The sequence below is a fragment of the Salmo salar genome, chromosome 04 (genome assembly GCF_965601325.2).
Source record: "Salmo salar chromosome 04, fSalSal1, whole genome shotgun sequence".
Taxonomy (NCBI): Eukaryota; Metazoa; Chordata; class Actinopteri; order Salmoniformes; family Salmonidae; genus Salmo; species Salmo salar.
The window spans coordinates 52,115,117-52,136,053 of NC_138294.1; the positions used below are offsets into that span (position 1 = coordinate 52,115,117).

A 20,937-nucleotide genomic window follows, 5' to 3' on the forward strand; every position below is an offset into this window, starting at 1 on the left:
GAGAGATCATTGTCCAGAGTAACGCCAAGGTCCTTCACAGTTTCATTTGAGACAACTGTACAACCATCAAGATGAATTGTCAGATGCAACAGCGGATCTCTTTGTTTCTTGGGACCTAGAACAAGCATCTCTGTTTTAAAAGTAAAACATTGCCGCCATCCACTTCCTTATGCCTGAAACACAGGCTTCCAGGGTAGGCAATTTTGGGGTTTCACCATGTTTCATCGAAATGTATAGCTGTGTGTCGTCCGTATAGCAGTGAAAGTTGACATTGTGTTTCCGAATGACATCACCAAGAGGTAGAATATATAGTGAAAACAATAGTTGTCCTAGCTTAGTAGAACCCCCTCCCCCAGTTTAGACAGGTCTTAGACTCTAGTGGGTTGAGTGAGGAACAAAGTGTCAGTCCTGCTGCCTCCCCAAAACCCGTCAGGTTATACTTGAAGAACCTGTTTTAAACATGGACTCATTTCAACCTATTCTGTCTCCATTGTGAGTCTGCGTTGAGATAAATAGCCCCAAATAACAACAAGAAGGCCTATTTATAATCAAAATTATAACAACAATGTCAGGCAGATATACAGATTGCTTTAACGGTTTCACTCCGTAACATGATGGGGAACAGGAAAAAGTTACTGATCAAGCAGACAGACAAGGTATTGCAGACTGTCTGTAATTCGCCCAATTGGCGTTAGAACTGATCTTACCACATCTCTGGCAGCTCTGGGTAAGTCGTTAGGGTCAAGGCTACACGTTTACTGGGGACACAGGGGCCTTTGACCAGCCAAACTGTGGTGCATCAGCCAGGTGATGTTCCAAAGTACAGTTCAGGTTCTGTATAATGAGTAGGACAGTCAGGTGTGGGTGGGGATCCAGTTGCAAAAGGGAAATCTCCTGTACCATGTCCCAACTCCCTCATTTTATTTCAATGAGAGTCTATAGCTGCTCATTAGGTGCAACAACAACAGTTTTTAATCATTGGGGGACAACTATTGAGATAATGAGTCTATTTAACAAAAATAATCCACCCTACATTAGAGCTTGATTTGTTATTTTAAAAGGAAAAGAAACACATATTGCCTGTTGTTCTGAAGTAAAAGTAAAAGTTGTCAAAAATATATACTGTAAAGTAAAGTACAGATACCCCAAAAAACGACTTAAGTAGTAGTTTAAAGTATTTTTACGTAAGTACTTTACGCCACTGCTAAATGGTGTTACCCTGTGTTTTTTCTTTTCTTTTTGTTAAATCAGAAAAGTCTGGAAACTACTGTATGATCAGAAATTACTCTGCCAGCCTGCCAGGGAGGATAGGTTTGTACAGATCAGGCCATACTGGACCAAACACGTGGGATGGTAGAAATGTTTTCTTATTGGGCACACCTCCTCCCAGTCAATTCCAGTTCTGGCTCTTTCTGCCCGCCTCGGATATTTTCGGGCAATCCGATTGGCCCGCTGCTGCAACACAGCCAAGGTCAGAGGTGAATGGCCAAAAGTAACCCATCATCGCATCATACCACTCCCTACTGTCAAATGCGCCTCTTGTAGTCACATTAGCTCCTCATAATGTGTTTTATGTCATCACCGGTTGGAAAGACATGTCTGAAACCAGAGTGAATTAAATAAGTCACCACCAATCCTTTGGGATCAACGATTCAGGATTGCTCGTCGGTTTATTTCTCACGGTGAGTACTGAGTCTTAACCGTTAGCTTGCTAGCATAGCTAGGTGATAAGCTAATTAGCTACACTGACTGTAAGTTACAGTAACGTTAGCAGACCGGTATCTTGCTAGCTAGCTGTCCGACACCTCGCATGTCGTTGTAATAACTTAGCCAACGTTAACAAGATACCGGTCTGTCTTTCTAGCTAACTACCTAGATAGCCATAAACTATTTGTGAAACCTCCCTGCTCATTCACATCGACTAGGGTTGTATTGAGACTAACGAGTGTTTTTTGATTGATATGATTATGGTTAGCCATAACGCAACACAACATTACTAGCATGATTTGATTTAACTTGCTTGTTCGACATATTCGACATTGGATTCCCATTCATAAGATAAACCAGTTTTGGCCCAGGGTGCGGTGCGACATGCTTCCTATCATTATCATTAGAGCCTATCATTATCAAGTGGGGTTCAGTGCTGTTCGCTTACGTTATGTCTGCATTGTTGGGCTTGTTTTTCAGGTCCAGCAAGCAGCTAAAACTAATGCTGGAAGGTGTGTCTGTCGTTCTGGTTTCTCTGCTCCTGCACAGTTGTAGTTTAAGAAAATTATACCCATGCAAAGACTAGCAAATATCAATGCAGACCCTACCTTTCAAACCAGTGGTTTTGGATTGGAGTTTGTTGTAACTATATATATATGTGTGTGTGTGTTACAGTAAGCATTTTATTTAAGGAGGATTAGAAGGTAATGCCCTCTGTACCATTCTTTTGCAATGTCTTGCAATATGAATGCAGGGTCAACATCATTTTTGTGCAACTCCTCTCACTGACGCAATCTGACAAACTGCAGCCAATGCCAGGACGGCCTGGTGTCATCACGCTGTGGCCCTGACTTACTTGAGGACTCAGCTCTATCTCCAGCTTTATAAATACTTGTGGTTTTGACTCTCCTCATCCACTCATTTCCCTCCACAGTGTTCGCAGCCTGCCAACGTGGTGACGGTCCAGCCATGGCACAGCAGGACGCGCCTGCCAATAAGGCTGCTGCCCCGAACCTTGCTGCGCTGCACTCCAGCTTCATCATCGGCTCTGTGTCGGAAGAGAACTCTGAGGATGAGATCCTGGGAAAGCCAGACCTGACGCTGGGACTGGAGGAGAAGGAGCACTCCATATCCCCCACTTCTAGTCTCAGCTCAGAGAACAGCACCTACGAGATGGGCTTCGACCACATCGACAGCCCCCACATGAGGTCAGAACCCGGGCTTTTCTCTCTGGTTTGTGTTCCCTGAGCCTCTGTTTGTGTTGTGTATCCAGGCATGGCAACCACACAGGGGTGTTTAATCATAGCATCTATACTGAGGTTACCAGTATCTCAATGCATTATACAAAATGGTACTGCACAGTTTTTATTGCACAGTTTTTATTGCCGCAACAATCTGGCCTCAGTTGTATGGGATGGAGAAACCTCCAATACAGATATCAGACGAGTCTGGAGGGGAGTATTCTGAAATGGCAGCAGCAGGAGAACACTGGGTTCAGTGATCTCCCCCTGGCGGGCCTCCCTCACTTCTCTGCTGTGGGTGGGTGGTGTGTGTGAAAAACGTGGCCAGGCCAGCTTCACGCCATGCCTGCTTGCTATAGAGGAGCTGTGTGTTCTGGATGGACTGCCCTCCCTGCTGCTGTCCCATTGCCAACAACCTCAGCTCTGAGCCCCGAGCTCTCCCTGGAGCCTGTCCTCACCAGCTCTCCTTTGTATTCAGTGGCTCTTTTTACAGCCACTGGGACTAGGCTCTAGAGAATGGACATTGTGAATGCAGATGTGTGGCGATACATAAGACTTGATTTGTATGAATAACTGACAGATATGGTGCTGGCCAGAAGAATATGTCAACATTCGTACACATACAGTAGGCTCACACTGACAAAGAAGTAAATATCTGTCTCCAATTCCACTCACACTGCTGTTCACCTGTCAGCTAACTCTTTCCACATACCTGGTGCTACTTTCCAAAGCCATGATTGGATAATAGCGCTGTGCAGTACACACTCTTATATTAGCTTATGGGGCAATCATTCGGTGGCATGATAGAAAGAAAACTTTATATCTGAATCACATTCCAATAGTTAAGTATAACCAAACATCATGCTCAAGTATTTACCTCCAGTCTGTATGGGATTGTCTGAGGTTGCAGGCTGTTATGATGTGCCTTTCTGACAGAGATAGAGGGGAAGGTTTTTCTTGATCCTCTTTTAGCGCCTCACGTTTAAGTGATTAGTTTCACAGCTCTCTACAGCTGGACCTGTCCTGTGTGCTTGAGTATGTGATGGGGAGTGTGAGGGTTGATGATGAAACCGGAATTACTGGCAGAGGCAGAGCCCATAGCTCTCTCCCATAGGACAAGGGGGATCTCAGCTGAGCTCAGATGATGGGAAGTCCTGTTCTCTGGGAGCTTCATTCTCTGGGGCTTCATTCAGAGGCTTCTGTCTGTGTCTCTGTAGCATGCCATCATGGTGCAACAGTGCAGTGTCAGGCCACAGCAGCCGGCCAAACGCAGACTGGGGGGCTCTGTCCCTAACACACCCTCCTGGGTGACTGGATCCCTCCTCCCCTTCCTCTCAATGGCTCTCTCTGAGGGTGGAACCTAGTTTAGGTGCCCTGTTTACCCCCCAGAGGAAACACTTACAGGTGGCCCTAGCCTGTTAATAACATGTCAGGAATGAGCTCCTCCTGCGACTGGTTGGTGATGGCGTGCTGTTCCTTTTTTTTAGTCGTGGAAGGTCTAATTGTGTACAGTTCAGAAAAACGAGAGAACATTTAGTCTTCTCCTCAGGGCAGATATGCCTACTCAGTTAGAGACAAGGACATTGATTTCAAGTATTTTCTTTTTTACTGTAGGTAGAGTAGACTGTTTACATTGATCCATGATGGTTCTCTCCCTTGATGTGACCATTAGAGCACCAGTTTTAGCAGTCTCTTGATATTAGTAAGCAGTTATGTTTTGAGGAGGAAAAATATTCTGCCCTGGCCAGTGTCCACCACACAGTCTAATCTAATCGCAGTAGCTCTCTTATCATCGCAGCTTTGTTCTTTTTTTGTGTTAGGTTGCACCTACCCAACATTTTCCAGGACTAGGCTCGCCTTGTGTTACTAAATGTATCCAGAATATTTTCAGATTTCTTTATCAACGAATGCAGCAAAAAGTAGTGTAAATGTAAAATGCACATAAAATCAACAGTGTAATATTTGGATGCAGTCTTGTCAGGAGAACTGTTGTGTACTCCACTTTGGTCTAATCATTTTGCCAGTATCCAGGCTGTATCACAACCGGCTGTGATTGGGAGTCCCATGGGGCGGCGCACAATTGGCCCAGCGTCGTCCGGGTTAGGGTTTGGACGGGGTAGGCAGTCCATTGTAAATAAGAATTTGTTCTCAACTGACTTGCCTAGTTTAAAAAAAGGTTAAATAAAAAATGTACACAATTATCTCAACTGTTCCCTTTCAATTGCTACTGTGGTTATGCTTTTCATATTTCCTCTGTAAGAAACATTTAAATGTAGCCCTATCCATTTAGGCCGATTCCCAGGAGTGTGAAGGGTTAAAAGACAGCTGAAAGCTCAGTCAAGCTTACAAGGTCGACAAAGATCTCGTTTGGTGTTTTTCCTGGCCGAGGAAAGCTTACGCTTAAATTAGACTTGGTGTAAAAAGACGCTGCAACAGCACTCCACGCACGTGCTGCTGGCACGGCTGGTGTAACATCTCTGATGGATCACGGTGACTGTTTCACCAGCGCCGGTCTTGGGCAACGTGTACGCTCTGCTTACGCTACATGTCAAGTGTAGTTTGGGCCGTTAACCTTATGCTTGTTGTGTATGTTGACTGTAGCATGAACTTTCACTTCTTATTGTAGAAGTTATTATGGATGAATGAAAAGTAATATGTTGATGATATGCTGGGGGATCGTGAACCCCCCCCCCCCCCCCCCCATCAACCTTACACTACGGTGTTCTCTTCATGCTGAAGTAATTTCAGTTGTTCACACAGACCGAGCATGTCTGGGCTGCACCTGGTCAAGCAGGGCCGAGACCGGCGTCGCATCGACCTGCAGAGAGATTTCACTGTGGCCTCCCCCGCCGAGTTTGTTACCCGCTTTGGTGGGAATAAGGTCATCGAGAAGGTAAGGCCAGGGCTTCTTTAGCTTTTAGGGCCTGGTTTTACCACATTTTTGACATACAATATTTCAGAGGCTAGTCCCCCACTCACATCTCTTCCCATCTCAGGTCCTCATTGCCAACAACGGCATCGCAGCGGTCAAATGCATGCGCTCTATCCGCCGCTGGGCGTACGAGATGTTTCGCAACGAGCGCGCCATCCGCTTTGTCGTCATGGTAACCCCTGAGGACCTGAAGGCCAACGCAGGTGAGCTTTACATTACGGAATCATCACAACTAGTAACAGCGGAGTAACCGTGTCTTTCTATTCTCTACCCAGCCTCTCTAACTCTGCTTAATGACCCAGAGAGAGCCAGGACAAAGCTCCAGCCAGTCTGTGTTTAAACAAGCAGACCCACTAGGCTTCCAAGAATGGACCAGAGCAGGCTGCCTGTTGGTTTAAACCTGCACTGCACTGAACAGGCAACCCTGACCTAGTTCAGCAGAAAGGGCTTTGCCTGATTGTGTAGATTATAATGGCTTTCTCAAAATGCTATCATGTGTAACTGGTTTGGCACTGGTGGTGACGTTTTAGATGTGATGATAGCAAGCTAATATTTAGAGACGAAAGAAGAGATGAAATGTTGGACTGTTATACATGCTATTTTATGGGCAAAGCTAAACGGTTTTCACCCCACTATCTTCTACAGAGTACATAAAGATGGCCGACCACTATGTGCCTGTGCCAGGAGGGACCAATAACAACAACTATGCCAACGTGGAGCTCATTCTGGACATTGCCAAGCGTATACCTGTGCAGGTACTCCTAGACATCCATTTATTTAGGCCTAGAGTAGACTTTCTTCTAAATAGTGATTTTGAACTCTCTTGTAACCTGTATTTGAACTTGTGTTTGTAATGATTTCTCCAGGCTGTATGGGCTGGGTGGGGTCACGCCTCAGAGAATCCCAAATTGCCAGAGCTTCTCATGAAGAATGGCATTGCCTTCATGGGTAAGACTGTGTTTCCTACTATCTCCTCTCCACTGAGTCTTCCAGCCTCACACCGAGCCAAGGATACTGTTTTTAGCCCCTCTGTCCTGTGTCTGAGTTGTCCTCTAAGATGATGTGTTCTGTGCCTACTTCCAGGTCCTCCTAGCCAGGCCATGTGGGCACTAGGGGACAAGATCGCTTCATCCATCGTGGCTCAGACAGCTGGCATCCCAACCCTGCCCTGGAGTGGAGCAGGTATGTCTGTACCGTTGAATACTCTGGATGGCTTTGAAGTAAGTGTTTTGTAAGAGACTGATCCCATTTTGTGTGTGTGTGTGTGTGTGTGTGTCTCAGGGCTAACAGTAGAGTGGTCAGAGAGTGACCAGAAGAAGAGGATCATCAACGTTCCCCCTGATCTGTATGAGCTGGGCTGCATCCATGATGTGGAGGCAGGACTGAAGGCTGCGGAGGTGGTGGGCTACCCAGTGATGGTGAAGGCCTCCGAGGGAGGTGGAGGAAAGGGCATCCGCAAAGTCAACTGTGCTGATGACTTCCCCAACCTCTTCAGACAGGTGAGGAGTCCAGTCTAATTCCAGTATCACTATATGGTTATGATGGGCTGAAAGACATGATCAGTATGATTTTGATTCTGACTAACCCATCATGCTCCCTTCTCCTTGGCTCCCCAGGTCCAGACAGAGGTTCCGGGCTCACCCATCTTCGTGATGCAGCTGGCCAAACACGCTCGTCACCTGGAGGTCCAGCTCCTGGCCGACCAGTACGGCAACGCCATCTCCCTGTTCGGCAGGGACTGCTCCGTACAGCGGCGACACCAGAAGATCATAGAGGAGGCGCCCGCCACCATCTCCACCTCAGACGTGTTTGAGGAAATGGAGAGGGTATGGCACAATTTGTGCTATTGGATGGCGACATTAGCGTTGAGAGGAGCCATGTCAGTGTGTTGAAATTTGAGAGGGACTATGGCCAGATGGACTCATTGCTCTGTGCTTAGGTTGCCAAGTTGTGATTGTGTGTCTGTTCCTCACTCCTCAGTGTGCGGTGAAGCTGGCTAAAATGGTGGGCTATGTCAGTGCTGGCACAGTGGAGTATCTCTACAGCCAAGATGGCAGCTTCTACTTCCTAGAACTCAACCCTCGTCTGCAGGTGGAACACCCCTGTACTGAGATGGTGGCCGACGTCAACCTGCCTGCTGCACAGCTGCAGGTCAGTTTCAGCAGCAGTGTGTGTCTAGCTCCTATTCAGTCTGTGTCGTACGTCTCTGTTGTGTTGGCACACCTCACTGCTCTCCACGGTTAGTTTCATCCCGGGCCTCAGTCTCCATGGTAACTGGTCAGGTTGGAGTGCGCTAATGTGCAGAAACATGAAAAATCCACCCCTCCCTCTTCCTCCTCCTCACCACCCCTCTGGGGGTGTTCCAGACACCTCCAGCATCAGTAGTGGTGCTGGATCACGTGTCCACTCAGCAGTATGTAGGTCAGTGGTGGGTCACGTGTCCACTCAGCAGTATGTAGGTCCGTGGTGGGTCACGTGTCCACTCAGCAGTATGGAGGTCAGTGGTGGGTCACGTGTCCACTCAGCAGTATGTAGGTCCGTGGTGGGTCACGTGTCCACTCAGCAGTATGTAGGTCCGTGGTGGGTCACGTGTCCACTCAGCAGTATGTAGGTCCGTGGTGGGTCACGTGTCCACTCAGCAGTATGTAGGTCAGTGGTGGGTCACGTGTCCACTCAGCAGTATGTAGGTCAGTGGTGGGTCACGTGTCCACTCAGCAGTATGTAGGTCCGTGGTGGGTCACGTGTCCACTCAGCAGTATGTAGGTCAGTGGTGGGTCACGTGTCCACTCAGCAGTATGTAGGTCCGCGGTGGGTCACGTGTCCACTCAGCAGTATGTAGGTCAGTGGTGGGTGTTCAAGCTGAAGGACAGACCGACAGAGCTGCTGCTGAAGATGGCAGGCGTCTGTGCTGTAGGGGAGGGATATACTCTGTCTGTCCACCTATCTGCAGCGTAGACACTGTCTAATCTCACTGGGCAGGAAGGGGCCGACGGACAACAGTGGGATACAACAAGCTGTGATTCCTCTCGGTGAGATAAACAAAGGTTTCTCAAAAGCATCTTAAAAGGCCCAGTGCAGTCAAAAATGTGATTTCGTGTTTTATATATATATTTCCACGCTATTAGGTTTGAATAATACTGTGAGATTGAGAAAATGTTGATAATGCCCATTTTCTGTGCTCCCGAGTGGTGCAGCGGTCTAAGGCACTGCATCTCAATGCTAGCGGCGTCACCACAGACCCTGGTTCGATTCCAGGCTGTATCACAACCGACCGTGATTGGGTGTCCCATAGGGCGGCGCACAATTGGCCCTGCATTATCCGGGTTAGGGTTTGGCCGGGGTAGGCTGTCATTGTAAAAAATGATTTGTTCTTAACTCATTTGCCCAGTTAAATAAATAAATGGTGTAAATGGTGTAAGAGCTGTTTTGAAATGTCAGCCTTTTTTAGTAGGATGGAGTTTTGGCCTGCCTGGTGATAACACCACCAATAAGAATGAGGTTCCAAACCTCACTGCCAATAACAGCTAGCTAAATTCTTGCTTGGGAAATTGCTCTTTGCTAAGAAGCTAATTTTGTTTATTTTTGACAATTTTTATTGAAAACAATCACAGTAATGTACATAATTGTTACCCAGAAATGATTTGATACTGAGATAAAAACGGCTGCATTGGACCTTTTTAAGGCTAAGTTTGTTAGAACCTTCGTAGGAGCGTTGTTAAATCTCAGCTCTTTCCCAAAACCATCGTCACTAAAGTTGCGCTTGCCAACTGCCTCAGACATAGTCGTAGAACAGCTAAGTGCGTCATTCGTTTTTTTCATTTTTTTCCCCCACGTCACTTTGTACAAAGATCTCCACTAAACATAGACAGAAAATCATCAATATGTAACCGCTGATATCTTCAGAACAAAGTTCACTACAAATACAAAATTGCACCACGATAAACGTCACTGTCTTTGCAGTTGTTACAAACAAACGAAAGATGCTTCAAATGAACCGAGTACAGTATAGGCTACAAGGGCCTATGTACACTAAAACATTAAGAACACCTGCTCTTTCCATGACCGACTGACCGACAGGGATGCTGTTGAATCGAGGTGAAAGCTATGATCCCTTATTGATGTCACCTGTTAAATCCACTTCAATCAGTGTAGATGAAGGGGAGGAGACAGGTTAAAGAAGGATTTTTAAGCCTTGAGACAATTAAGACATGGATTGTGTGTGTGTGTGTGTGTGTGTGTGTGTCATTCAGAGGGTGAATGGGCAAGACAAAAGGTTTAAGTGCCTTTGAACCTGGTATAGTAGTAGGTGCCAGGCGCACCGGTTTGTGTCAAGAAATGCAACGCTGCTGGGTTTTTCATATTAAACTGTTTCCCATGTGTATCAAGAATGGTCCACCACCCAATGGACATAAAGCCAACTTGACACAACTGTGGGAAGCATTGGAGTCAACATGGGCCAGCATCCCTGTGGAACACTTTCAACCCCTTGTAGAGTCCGAATTGTGGCTGTTCTGAGTGGATAAAATGGGGGTGCAACTCAATATCAGGAAGGTGTTCTTAATGTTTTGTACACTCAGTGTATTTAAATCATATTGAAATAAATGTAATGTCCAATCAATTGAGTTATATTTCGCTACTTTCAGTTTATTTATTTTTTTGCCTCAATCTATTTAATGATGTTTAACAACGTCTGTGCCATGATTTGACATCTGTGGTTTAGTGTATTATTATTGGGTAAACGTAATCATTTGAAGCCATCGGTGGTAATATCTCTAGGAGCTGATCCATCGTCAGTATCGACACATGGTTTAACGACGCACGTAGCAAACTTTCTCTCTGCGTGGTGTTCTGGGGAAAGCATGTGACAACTTCTGCCTTAGGAACGATGATGCATCGTTAAAACACTCTTAAGCCTAAATTCCATCGCTATCGGGAAACTGGGCCCTGGCCAGGAAGAGGAGAAAGTTAATGTAGGAGTAAGTTAATAAACGTGTTCTAAGTGAGAGAGAAATATCTGTTTCATTCAAGAAACAATGTTCCTCTATAGTCAGCCAATTAAAACCCTAGCAAACATTTTTATTATTAGATTTTTTTTAGGGGGTGGATCAGCTTTAATATTGTGGATAGATTATTGCTTCCATCAATGTAATTGTCTGCATCATTTCCATTGCTAAGATACATTGCTAAGAGTGCGCAAAGCTGTCATCAAGGCAAAGGGTGGTTATTTGAAGAATCTCAAATATAAAATATATTTTGATTTGTTTAACACTTTTCTTTGGTTACTACATGATTCCATATGTGGTATTTCATGATTATTCTACAATGTAGAAAATAAGAAAAATGAAGAAAAACCTATATATATATATATATATATATATCTCTGCAAAAAAAGAAACGTCCTCTCACTGTCAACTGCGTTTATTTTAACTTGTGTAAATATTTGTATGAACATAACAAGATTCAACACCTGAGACATAAACTAAACAAGTTCCACAGACATGTGACTAACATAAATGGAATAATGTGTCCCTGAACAAAGGGGGGGGTCAAAATCAAAAGTAACAGTCAGTATCTGGTGTGGCCACCAGCTGCATTAAGTATTGCAGTGCATCTCCTCCTCATGGACTGCATCAGATTTACCAGTTTTTTTTCTGTGAGATGTTACCCCACTCTTCCACTAAGGCACCTGCAAGTTTCCAGACATTTCTGGCTGGAATGGCCCTAGCCCTCACTCTCCGATCCAACAGGTCCCAGAAGTGATCAATGGGATTGAGATCCGGGCTCTTTGCTGGCCAGAACACTGACATTCCTGTCTTGCAGGAAATCACGCACAGAACGAGCAGTATGGCTGGTGGCATGACGGACCCTCCACCTCCAAATCGATCCCGCTCCAGAGTACAGGCCTTGGTGTAATGCTCATTCCTTCGACGATAAACCAAATCCGACCATCACCCCTGGTGAGACAAAACCACGACTCGTCGGTGAAGAGCACTTTTTGCCAGTCCTGTCTGGTCCAGCGACGGTGGGTTTGTGCCCATAGGCGACGTTGTTGCCGGTGATGTCCAGCCTCTCTCAACATATTGCGGACAGTCTGAGCACTGATGGAGGGATTGTGCGTTCCTGGTGTAACTCGGGCAGTTGTTGCCATCCTGTACCTGTCCCACAGGTGTGATGTTCGGATGTACCAATCCTGTGCAGGTGTTGTTACACGTGGTTTGCCACTGCGAGGATGATCAGCTTTCCGTCCTGTCTCTCTGTAGCGCTGTCTTAGGCATCTCACAGTACGGACATTGCAATTTATTGCCCTGGCCACATCTGCAGTCCTCTTGCCTCCTTGCAGCATGCCTAAGGCACGTTCACACAGATGAGCAGGGACCCTGGGCATCTTTCTTTTGTTGTTTTTCAGAGTCCGTAGAAAGGCCTCTTTAGTGTCCTAAGTTTTCATAACTGTGATCTTAACCGTCTGTAAGCTGTTAGTGTCTTAACAACCGTTCCACAGGTGCATGTTCATTCATTGTTTATGGTTCATTGAACAAGCATGGGAAACAGTGTTTAAACCCTTTACAATGAAGATCTGTGAAGTTATTTTGATTTTTACGAATTATTTTTGAAAGACAGGGTCCTGAAAAAGGCACATTTATTTTTGTGTGTGTGTCTATCTATCTTTTTAACATATATTTTCCTCTTACCCTACCTCCCCTAATTGGACTAAACTAATGGACAACAACACGCTTCTTCTTCCATTTTATACATACTATATACATTTTACAGGCACAGTATATTTTACAATAGTTATCTTTGTTTTTAATCCCACCCTTAAAAACACATTTATTATTTTTCAGTATTGAAATTAAAGGGTGTTAGTGAAGATTAAAACTTTGAGCACATACTTGACTTCAATTATAGGATAAGCTTTGGACATTGGACCAGAAGTGCATTAGTGAATTTTATAATTATTTTAAAGACCCATTTGTTTAACAGGAACTTCCTTCTACTATAGACCGTAACTGTTTCTTCTTCCTCAGATTTCCATGGGGATCCCCTTGCACCGTATCAAGGACATCAGATTGATGTATGGTGTCCAGCCCTGGGGAGACTCTATGATTGACTTTGAGGGTCTGTCCACGGCCCCCTCCCCACGGGGACATGTCATCGCTGCCCGCATCACCAGTGAGAACCCTGATGAAGGTTTCAAGCCGAGCTCAGGCACAGTGCAGGAGCTGAACTTCCGCAGTAACAAGAATGTGTGGGGATACTTCAGTGTGGCCGCGGCCGGAGGCCTGCATGAGTTTGCAGACTCCCAGTTTGGCCACTGCTTCTCCTGGGGAGAGAACCGAGAGGAGGCAATCTCGTGAGTACACACACTAGTAAAAAAAAAACATTTTAAAGTTCATTGTGTTTTGTGTGTGTTGTCAGTAAGACCCAGTGATGTGATAACACCTCTGCTGTGTGTGTTCAGTAACATGGTGGTGGCCTTGAAGGAGCTGTCGATCAGAGGAGACTTCAGGACCACAGTGGAGTACCTCATCAAGCTGCTAGAGACTGAGAGCTTCCAGCACAACACCATCGACACAGGCTGGCTGGACAGGCTCATCTCAGAGAAGATGCAGGCAGAGCGTCCTGACACCATGCTGGGCATAGTGAGCGGGGCGCTCCACGTGGCTGACGTCAACCTGAGGAACAGTGTCTCCAACTTCCTGCACTCTCTAGAAAGGTCAACACTGTTTTAAACATTTTAAGAACACACACACACACACACACACACCATCTCACTCTCCTCTCTTCTCCTCCTCTCTCCCCCTCTACAGAGGCCAGGTGCTGCCCGCGCACACTCTTCTCAACACAGTTGATGTGGAATTGATCTATGAGGGTACTAAGTATTATCTGAAGGTGACGCGTCAGTCACCCAACTCTTACGTGGTCATCATGAACAGCACCTCGGCCGAGGTGGACGTCCACCGCCTCAGCGACGGGGGCCTGTTGCTCTCCTACGACGGCAGCAGCTACACCACCTACATGAAGGAGGAGGTGGACCGGTAGGATGGATGGAAGGAAAGAAAGATGGATAAACAGAATACATGCATTTTTTATTTCAAGGAATGTTGAGAGGTTAGCTTGGGGTTGATTTGGGAAACGGACTAAAAGAGATTCTTTCCCCACCAGCTACCGTATCACCATTGGGAACAAGACGTGTGTGTTTGAGAAGGAGAACGACCCGTCGGTGCTTCGCTCGCTCTCAGCAGGGAAGCTCATCCAGTACACCGTGGAGGACGGGGGGCACGTGTTCTCTGGCCAGTGTTACGCTGAGATAGAGGTGTGTGTGTGTGTGTTATATAGTTAAGATGTGGCCATGCTCACACACTCCGTTAGTACAGCGAGCAGCCATGTAAACCGCGTGTGTAACTGTGTCAGGTGATGAAGATGGTGATGACTCTGACGGCGCTGGAGTCTGGCTGTATCCACTATGTGAAGAGGCCCGGTGCCGTGCTGGAGCCTGGCTGTGTCATCGCCAAGCTGCAGTTAGATGACCCTAGCAGGGTCCAACAGGTCAGTAAGGGACGGTGTGCCTGACACTGGGGAATTTAGCAATTTTTTTTTTAGACTAATTATGCTCCTTGTATTTTGTAATGGAAACGTGAATAGCTATACAGTACGTTTTGATGCGAGACTAAAAGTATGTTGTAACGTGTGTATCAGGCGGAGTTGTACCACGGGGCGCTGCCCGTCATCCAGGCGGTGGCGTTGAGAGGAGAGAAGCTCCACAGGGTCTTCCACAGCACCCTGGACCACCTTGTGCACGTCATGAATGGCTTCTGCCTGCCTGAACTCTTTTTCAGTGGAAAGGTAAGTGGTCCATTACAGCACACACAACAAACTACAAACAAAAGATGGCAATATTCTGTGTTCGTACGTTAGTCAATATCAGTTGGTAATATTGTGACTGTGTGTTTCCCCAGCTAAAGGAATGGGTGGAGACGCTGATGAAGACTCTTCGGGACCCCTCCCTGCCTCTGTTGGAGCTGCAGGACATTATGACCAGTGTGTCAGGCCGGATCCCCCTCGCTGTGGAGAAGTGCATCAAGAAGGAGATGGCCCAGTACGCCAGCAACATTACCTCTGTGCTCTGCCAGTTCCCCAGCCAGCAGGTACACACACACACACACACACACACACACACACTGTATTATTCAGGTTGGTTATTGTATTATTTATGGTTTTATGGAGTTAATATGCAGAGTTCATTAGGAATACACCTGCCTGATTTTTGCCTGTTCTTCCAGATTGCCAACATCCTGGACAGTCATGCTGCCACTCTGAACAGGAAGTCAGAAAGAGAGGTGTTCTTCATGAACACTCAGAGCATCGTACAGCTGGTGCAGAGGTGAGTCCTGCACTCAGCTTCAGGGCTTTAAATGACCTGATGATACAGTTGAAGTCGGAAGTTTACATACACTTAGGTTGGAGTCATTAAAACTCGTTTTTCAACCACTCCACAAATTTCTTGTTAACAAACTATAGTTTTGTCATGTCGGTTAGGACATCTACTTTGTGCATGACACAAGTAATTTTTCCAACAATTGTTTACAGACAGATTATTTCACTTATAATTCACTGTATCACAATTCCAGTGGGTCAGAAGTTTACGTACACTAAGTTGACTGTGCCTTTAAACAGCTTGGAAAATTCCAGAAAATGATGTCATGGCTTTAGAAGCCTCTGATAGGCTAATTGACATAATTTTTGTCAATTGGAGGTGTACCTGTGGATGTATTTCAAGGCCTACCTTCAAACTCAGTGCCTCTTTGCTTGACATCATTGGAAAATCAAAAGAAATCAGCCAAGACCTCAGAAAATAAATTGTAGAGCTCCACATCTGGTTCATCCTTGGGAGCTATTTCCAAATGCCTGAAGGTACCACGTTCATCTGTACAAACAATAGTACGCAAGTATAAACACCATGGGACCACGCAGCCGTCATACCTCTCAGGAAGGAGCCGCGTTCTGTCTCCTAGAGATGAACGTACTTTGGTGCGAAAAGTGCAAATCAATCCCAGAACAACCGCAAAGGACCTTGTGAAGATGCTGGAGGAAACAGGTACAAAAGTGTCAATATCCACAGTAAAACGAGTCCTAAATTGACATAACTTGAAAGGCCACTCAGCAAGGAAGATGCCACTGCTCCAACATTGCCATAAAAAAGCCAGACTACGGTTTGCACATGGGGACAAAGGTCGTACTTTTTTGAGAAATGTCCTCTGGTCTGATGAAACAAAAATAGAACTGTTTGGCCATAATGACAATCGTTATATTTGGAGGAAAAAGGGGGAGGCTTGCAAGCCAAAGAACACCATCCCAACCGTGAAGCATGGGGGTGGCAGCATCATGTTGTGGGGGTGCGTTGCTGCAGGGGGGACTGGTGCACTTCACAAAATAAATGGCATCATGAGGAAGGAAAAGTATGTGGATATATTGAAGCAACATCTCAAGACATCAGTCAGGAAGTTAAAGCTTGGTCGCAAATGGGTCTTCCAAATGAACAATGACCCCAAGCATACTTCCAAAGTTGTGGCAAAATGGCTTAAGTACAACAGAGTCAAGGTATTGGAGGGGCCATCACAGCCCTGACCCCAATCCTATAAAACATTTGTGGGCAGAACTGAAAAAGCGTGTGCGAGCAAGGAGGCCTACAAACCTGACTCGGTTACACCAGCTCTGTCAGGAGGAATGGGCCAAAATTCACCCAACTTATTGTGGGAAGCTTGTGGAAGGCTACATGAAACATTTGACCTAAGTTAAACAATTTAAAGGCAATGCTACCAAATTCTAATTGAGTGTATGCAAACTTCTGACCCACTGGGAATGTGATGAAAGAAATTAAAGCTGAAATAAATGATTCTCTCTACTATTATTCTAATATTTCACATTCTTACAATAAAGTGGTGATCCTAACTGCCCTAAGACAGGGAATTTTTACTAGGATTAAATGTCAGGAATTGTGAAAAACTGAGTTTAAATGTATTTGGCTAAGGTGTATGTAAACTTCCGACTTCAACTGTACCTAGCAACCCATACGCACACAAACATGATTCTAAAGACACGTACTGTGTTCATACTGTCTGTCACTGACCATGCCATTTTGTCTTTCTGCCCAGGTACCGCAGTGGCATCCGTGGTCACATGAAAGCCGTGGTGATGGACCTGCTTAGACAGTACCTCAAAGTAGAGGTCCAGTTCCAGAATGGTGAGGAACGTTGGACTCTACTGCTGACATTAACAGGCTATGTAAAGCAAGGGGTTTTCCTGGGTTGGTATAGGGGAAATGGAAAGGATTAGCCTTTGATTATTAGTCCTGCCGGTCTTTGATTTATGAATAGGATTCAATGGTCTTCTCTCAGGACTGCAGTTGCTCTTTTTGTCCACATGAGGGTACTGTTACACAACAAACATTTCATTTGCACCTTCCTTTGAGTTACGGTTGATTTGATTTCTCCTCTGAATCTTGTATACTGTGTGTGTGTGTTTCCAGGACACTACGACAAGTGTGTGTTCACACTGCGTGAGGAGAACAAGGGCGACATGGCCAACGTGTTAAACTACATCTTCTCACACGCCCAGGTCACCAAGAAGAACCTCCTGGTCACGATGCTCATTGTAAGTCCTTCCCTCTTTAGAAATACATTTGTCGTGTGTTAGACAGAGTTGACTGTGTTCTCCCTGTGTGTAGGACCAGCTGTGTGGTCGTGACCCCACCCTGACTGACGAGCTGATGGCCATTCTGACAGAGCTCACCCAGCTCAGCAAGACCACCAATGCCAAGGTGGCACTGCGTGCCCGCCAGGTCCGTAACGCATCACTTCCTGTCTCTCTAAATGGTCTCTTGTTTTTCATTGGTCAGGGTTAGGGTTGTCATCTTCTCACTCCCCTCCGTCTCCTCCTCAGGTGCTGATCGCCTCCCACCTCCCCTCCTACGAGCTCCGCCACAACCAGGTGGAGTCTATCTTCCTCTCTGCCATCGACATGTACGGGCACCAGTTCTGCATCGAGAACCTGCAGGTAGGGACCATGGCTGCGGTTGACTTTTTACTGCCATTGCTGAAGGCCATTCAGACACTCAAAGAAGTAAAAAGCTTTTCAAATGTTATTAGTCACATAAACATACTTAGCAGATGTTATTGCGGTGTAGCGAAACGCTTGTGTTCCTAGCTCCAACAGTGCAGTAGTTGGCGCTGACAATTCACAGCAATGCACACAAATCAAATGTAAAAGAATGGAATTAAGAAATATGTAAATATTAAGACAAGCAATGTTGGAGTGGCGTTGACTAAAGTACAGTAGAATAGAATAAAGGGGCCTCCCGAGAGGCTCAGTGATCTAAGGCAGTGCTAGCTGTGCCATTAGAGATCATGGGTTCGAATCCAGGCTCTGTCGAAGCCGGCCGTGAGCACGGGAGACCCGTGGGGCGGCGCACAATTGGTCCAGCATCATCCGGGTTAGGGGAGGTTTTGTCCTGCAGGGATGTTCCGATCCCATCGTGCTCTAGAGACTCCTGTGGCGGGCTGGGCGCATTGCACGCTGACACGGTCGTCAGGTGTACGGTGTTTCCTGCGACACATTGGTGTGGCTGGCGTCCAGGTTAAGCGAGCAGTGTGTCAAGAAGCAGTGCGGCTTGGCAGGGTCGTGTTTCAGAGGACGCACGGCTCTCGACCTTCACCTCTCCCGAGTCCGTACGGGAGTTTGCAGCGATGACTGTAACTACTAATTGGATACCACGAAATTGGGGAGAAATAGGGGTAAACAAAACAAAAATTAGAGCGTAGACTACAGTATATACGTATGAAATGAGTAAAGCAGTATGTAAACATTATTAAAATGACTAGTCTTCCATTATTAAAGTGGCCAGTGATTCCAAGTCTAAGTATATAGGGCAGCAGCCTCTAAGGTGCAGGGTTGAGTAAACGGGTGGTAGCCGGCTAGTGATGGCTATTTAACAGTGGAATGAGGTCACAATGATATTTCTCTGCACTTTCATGATTCTGAATTCTTTCTCTTTTGGTAGAAACTGATCCTGTCCGAGACATCAATCTTTGATGTGCTGCCTAACTTCTTCTACCACAGTAACCAGGTGGTCAGGATGGCTGCCCTAGAGGTGAGAGGATTCACCAATGGCTGTTTGCCCAGGCAATTGAACAGCATTTGACACTGAACAAAGAGTGACATGTCATGGTAAAGGGAACACTCCTCTACTGTATCCAGATCTCTACCCTGTTATAACTCCCTTGTGTTCCCCATCCCAGGTGTACGTACGTAGAGCCTACATCGCCTACGAGCTCAACAGCGTCCAGCACAGACAGCTAAAGGACAACACCTGCATCGTCGAATTCCAGTTCATGCTGCCTACCTCCCACCCCAACAGGTACACACACACACACACACACACACACGCTCTGCTGCATGGTACCGTGGTGGCGATGTGGTGTTGCTCCTATATATACTGGTCTAGGGCCAGTTGTTATTCTAAGCTGAGAATGCTTAATAGCAGGACTGGAGTAGGGAGGCTTGATCTATAGTCAGGTGTCTTATTAGGGGAAGAGGATGGTTCTATAAGAGAGATGACAGAGACAAGAGTGTGTAAGAGTACTGTCCTTATACAGAACATCTTTCGTTATCTCCTGAAGGGTCCAGTTCTCATCCATGGTGACATGGTTATTTTATCCCCCCACCACTGTTCACCCCCTTAAAAATGCTCCTCGTGTGCAAAAGCAGGTATTCTGTGAGAGTACAAATACTTTCCCTGGTTTACCAAGAATGGTGGAAACTGGAAACTAACTAGTCTCCTGTCAACAAAAGTCCCACTTTTGTTGATCTCTCTCTGGTCTGTCCTCTGGATGACTGCAAGATTGTTTCAACTTTCTGAAGATATGTCACATCTATTTCAGTAACACACAAGCCGAGAGAAACTCTGGACTTGTACTGTACATGGGCAATTCAACAGTAACCGAGTGATGCTGAGACTTCGATTGTTCACTTTAAAATGTATGTCTAACAAAAACCATCGATTGCAAAGTTAAACCATTCACTGCTGTGCTCAGATTGTTGCATGCAACTGGTTTATCCCGCTTAAAATGTTTAACCCATTTGCATTAACCAGGCTTGATTGGCTTCCTCATTGGAACAAAGCATGTCCCCCACCTCAGGAATGGACCAATACCAAAGAATAGGCCTCTAGGAAGGCATAGAACTATCGTGTAATTTTTAGAGGAGCAGTCCTAGAGTATAATGTGGGTATTTGAGACGGTACATGTGATGTGTGACAGTGCCCTTAGGTGTCACCGCTGACGTCTTGTTAGAAAAGGGACGTGCTCTGACGACGCTGATCTTCCAGCCCTTGTGCTGCCACTTGTTAGTTCATGAAGCTCTTGAGAAGGCAACAAGAAGTCCTACTTCACGAGACATTTTGATTTATTAGGTTGTCAAGAGTAACAAAATGTACCACACGAGACAGCAGAAAATCGAATCCAGAATATGTAGTCTCAAGCTTCTTTATGATTCACACTCTTCTGACTGCTTCCTCCTCCTTATGTCTGCGTAACTAACCAGTCAGTGTTGTCTGATTGCAGAGGTAACATCCCAACTCTAAACAGGTACAGTACACTTTCTTCTTATTGCAACCAATATGTAGACCTGTAGACTAGAAAGCTGATCATCTGCAGGAAATGTAACTGAAAGCCGTAATGCCTGCTACCTTTTGTGTAAAGTGTATGTTGTGGCAAGACAAGGTAACGTTGGGCATTGGACATGTGTGGCTATGCTGCTTGTTCTGTTAAGTGTTACTAGTTATCCCATAAATGAATCAGGTTTTTAAAATCGGAGCTGAATCTGATTATGGGTGATATATTAAATGAATGGCAACAGCATGGCATTATGCAGCATACCAGGAAGACTGAGTGTCTGTCTTACTGTCTGTATATTTCTGTGTTGTAGGTGTGTAGGGTGCATTCGGGAAGTATTCAGGCCACTTCATTTTTTCCACATTTTGTTCTGTTACAGCATTATTCT

At 45.8% G+C, this 20,937-nt stretch overlaps 1 protein-coding gene across 11 annotated transcripts in view; it reads left to right on the forward strand.

The window, feature by feature from the left end:
• Positions 1-1,484: 1,484 nt before the first annotated feature.
• The window catches only part of LOC106603271 (acetyl-CoA carboxylase), a 54,974-nt gene continuing 35,521 nt past the window's right edge, over positions 1,485-20,937 (forward strand). For 4 of the 11 annotated variants that reach the window (XM_082974529.1, XM_082974532.1, XM_082974533.1 and 1 more), the window contains exons 1-25: positions 1,485-1,682; positions 2,642-2,915; positions 5,688-5,841; positions 5,945-6,083; positions 6,526-6,635; positions 6,747-6,828; positions 6,964-7,062; positions 7,162-7,379; positions 7,497-7,706; positions 7,861-8,031; positions 12,906-13,231; positions 13,340-13,594; positions 13,689-13,916; positions 14,044-14,194; positions 14,293-14,427; positions 14,578-14,724; positions 14,838-15,026; positions 15,162-15,262; positions 17,034-17,122; positions 17,408-17,532; positions 17,606-17,719; positions 17,821-17,934; positions 18,938-19,027; positions 19,176-19,294; positions 20,499-20,522. In XM_082974529.1, the coding sequence (XP_082830655.1) occupies positions 2,677-2,915; positions 5,688-5,841; positions 5,945-6,083; positions 6,526-6,635; positions 6,747-6,828; positions 6,964-7,062; positions 7,162-7,379; positions 7,497-7,706; positions 7,861-8,031; positions 12,906-13,231; positions 13,340-13,594; positions 13,689-13,916; positions 14,044-14,194; positions 14,293-14,427; positions 14,578-14,724; positions 14,838-15,026; positions 15,162-15,262; positions 17,034-17,122; positions 17,408-17,532; positions 17,606-17,719; positions 17,821-17,934; positions 18,938-19,027; positions 19,176-19,294; positions 20,499-20,522 (3,629 nt within the window). In that variant the 5' untranslated portion in view covers positions 1,485-1,682; positions 2,642-2,676. The remainder of the gene's footprint in view (positions 1,683-2,641; positions 2,916-5,687; positions 5,842-5,944; positions 6,084-6,525; positions 6,636-6,746; positions 6,829-6,963; positions 7,063-7,161; positions 7,380-7,496; positions 7,707-7,860; positions 8,032-12,905; positions 13,232-13,339; positions 13,595-13,688; positions 13,917-14,043; positions 14,195-14,292; positions 14,428-14,577; positions 14,725-14,837; positions 15,027-15,161; positions 15,263-17,033; positions 17,123-17,407; positions 17,533-17,605; positions 17,720-17,820; positions 17,935-18,937; positions 19,028-19,175; positions 19,295-20,498; positions 20,523-20,937) is intronic. The other 7 variants (XM_082974531.1, XM_082974534.1, XM_082974538.1 and 4 more) reach the window with 4 other exon arrangements.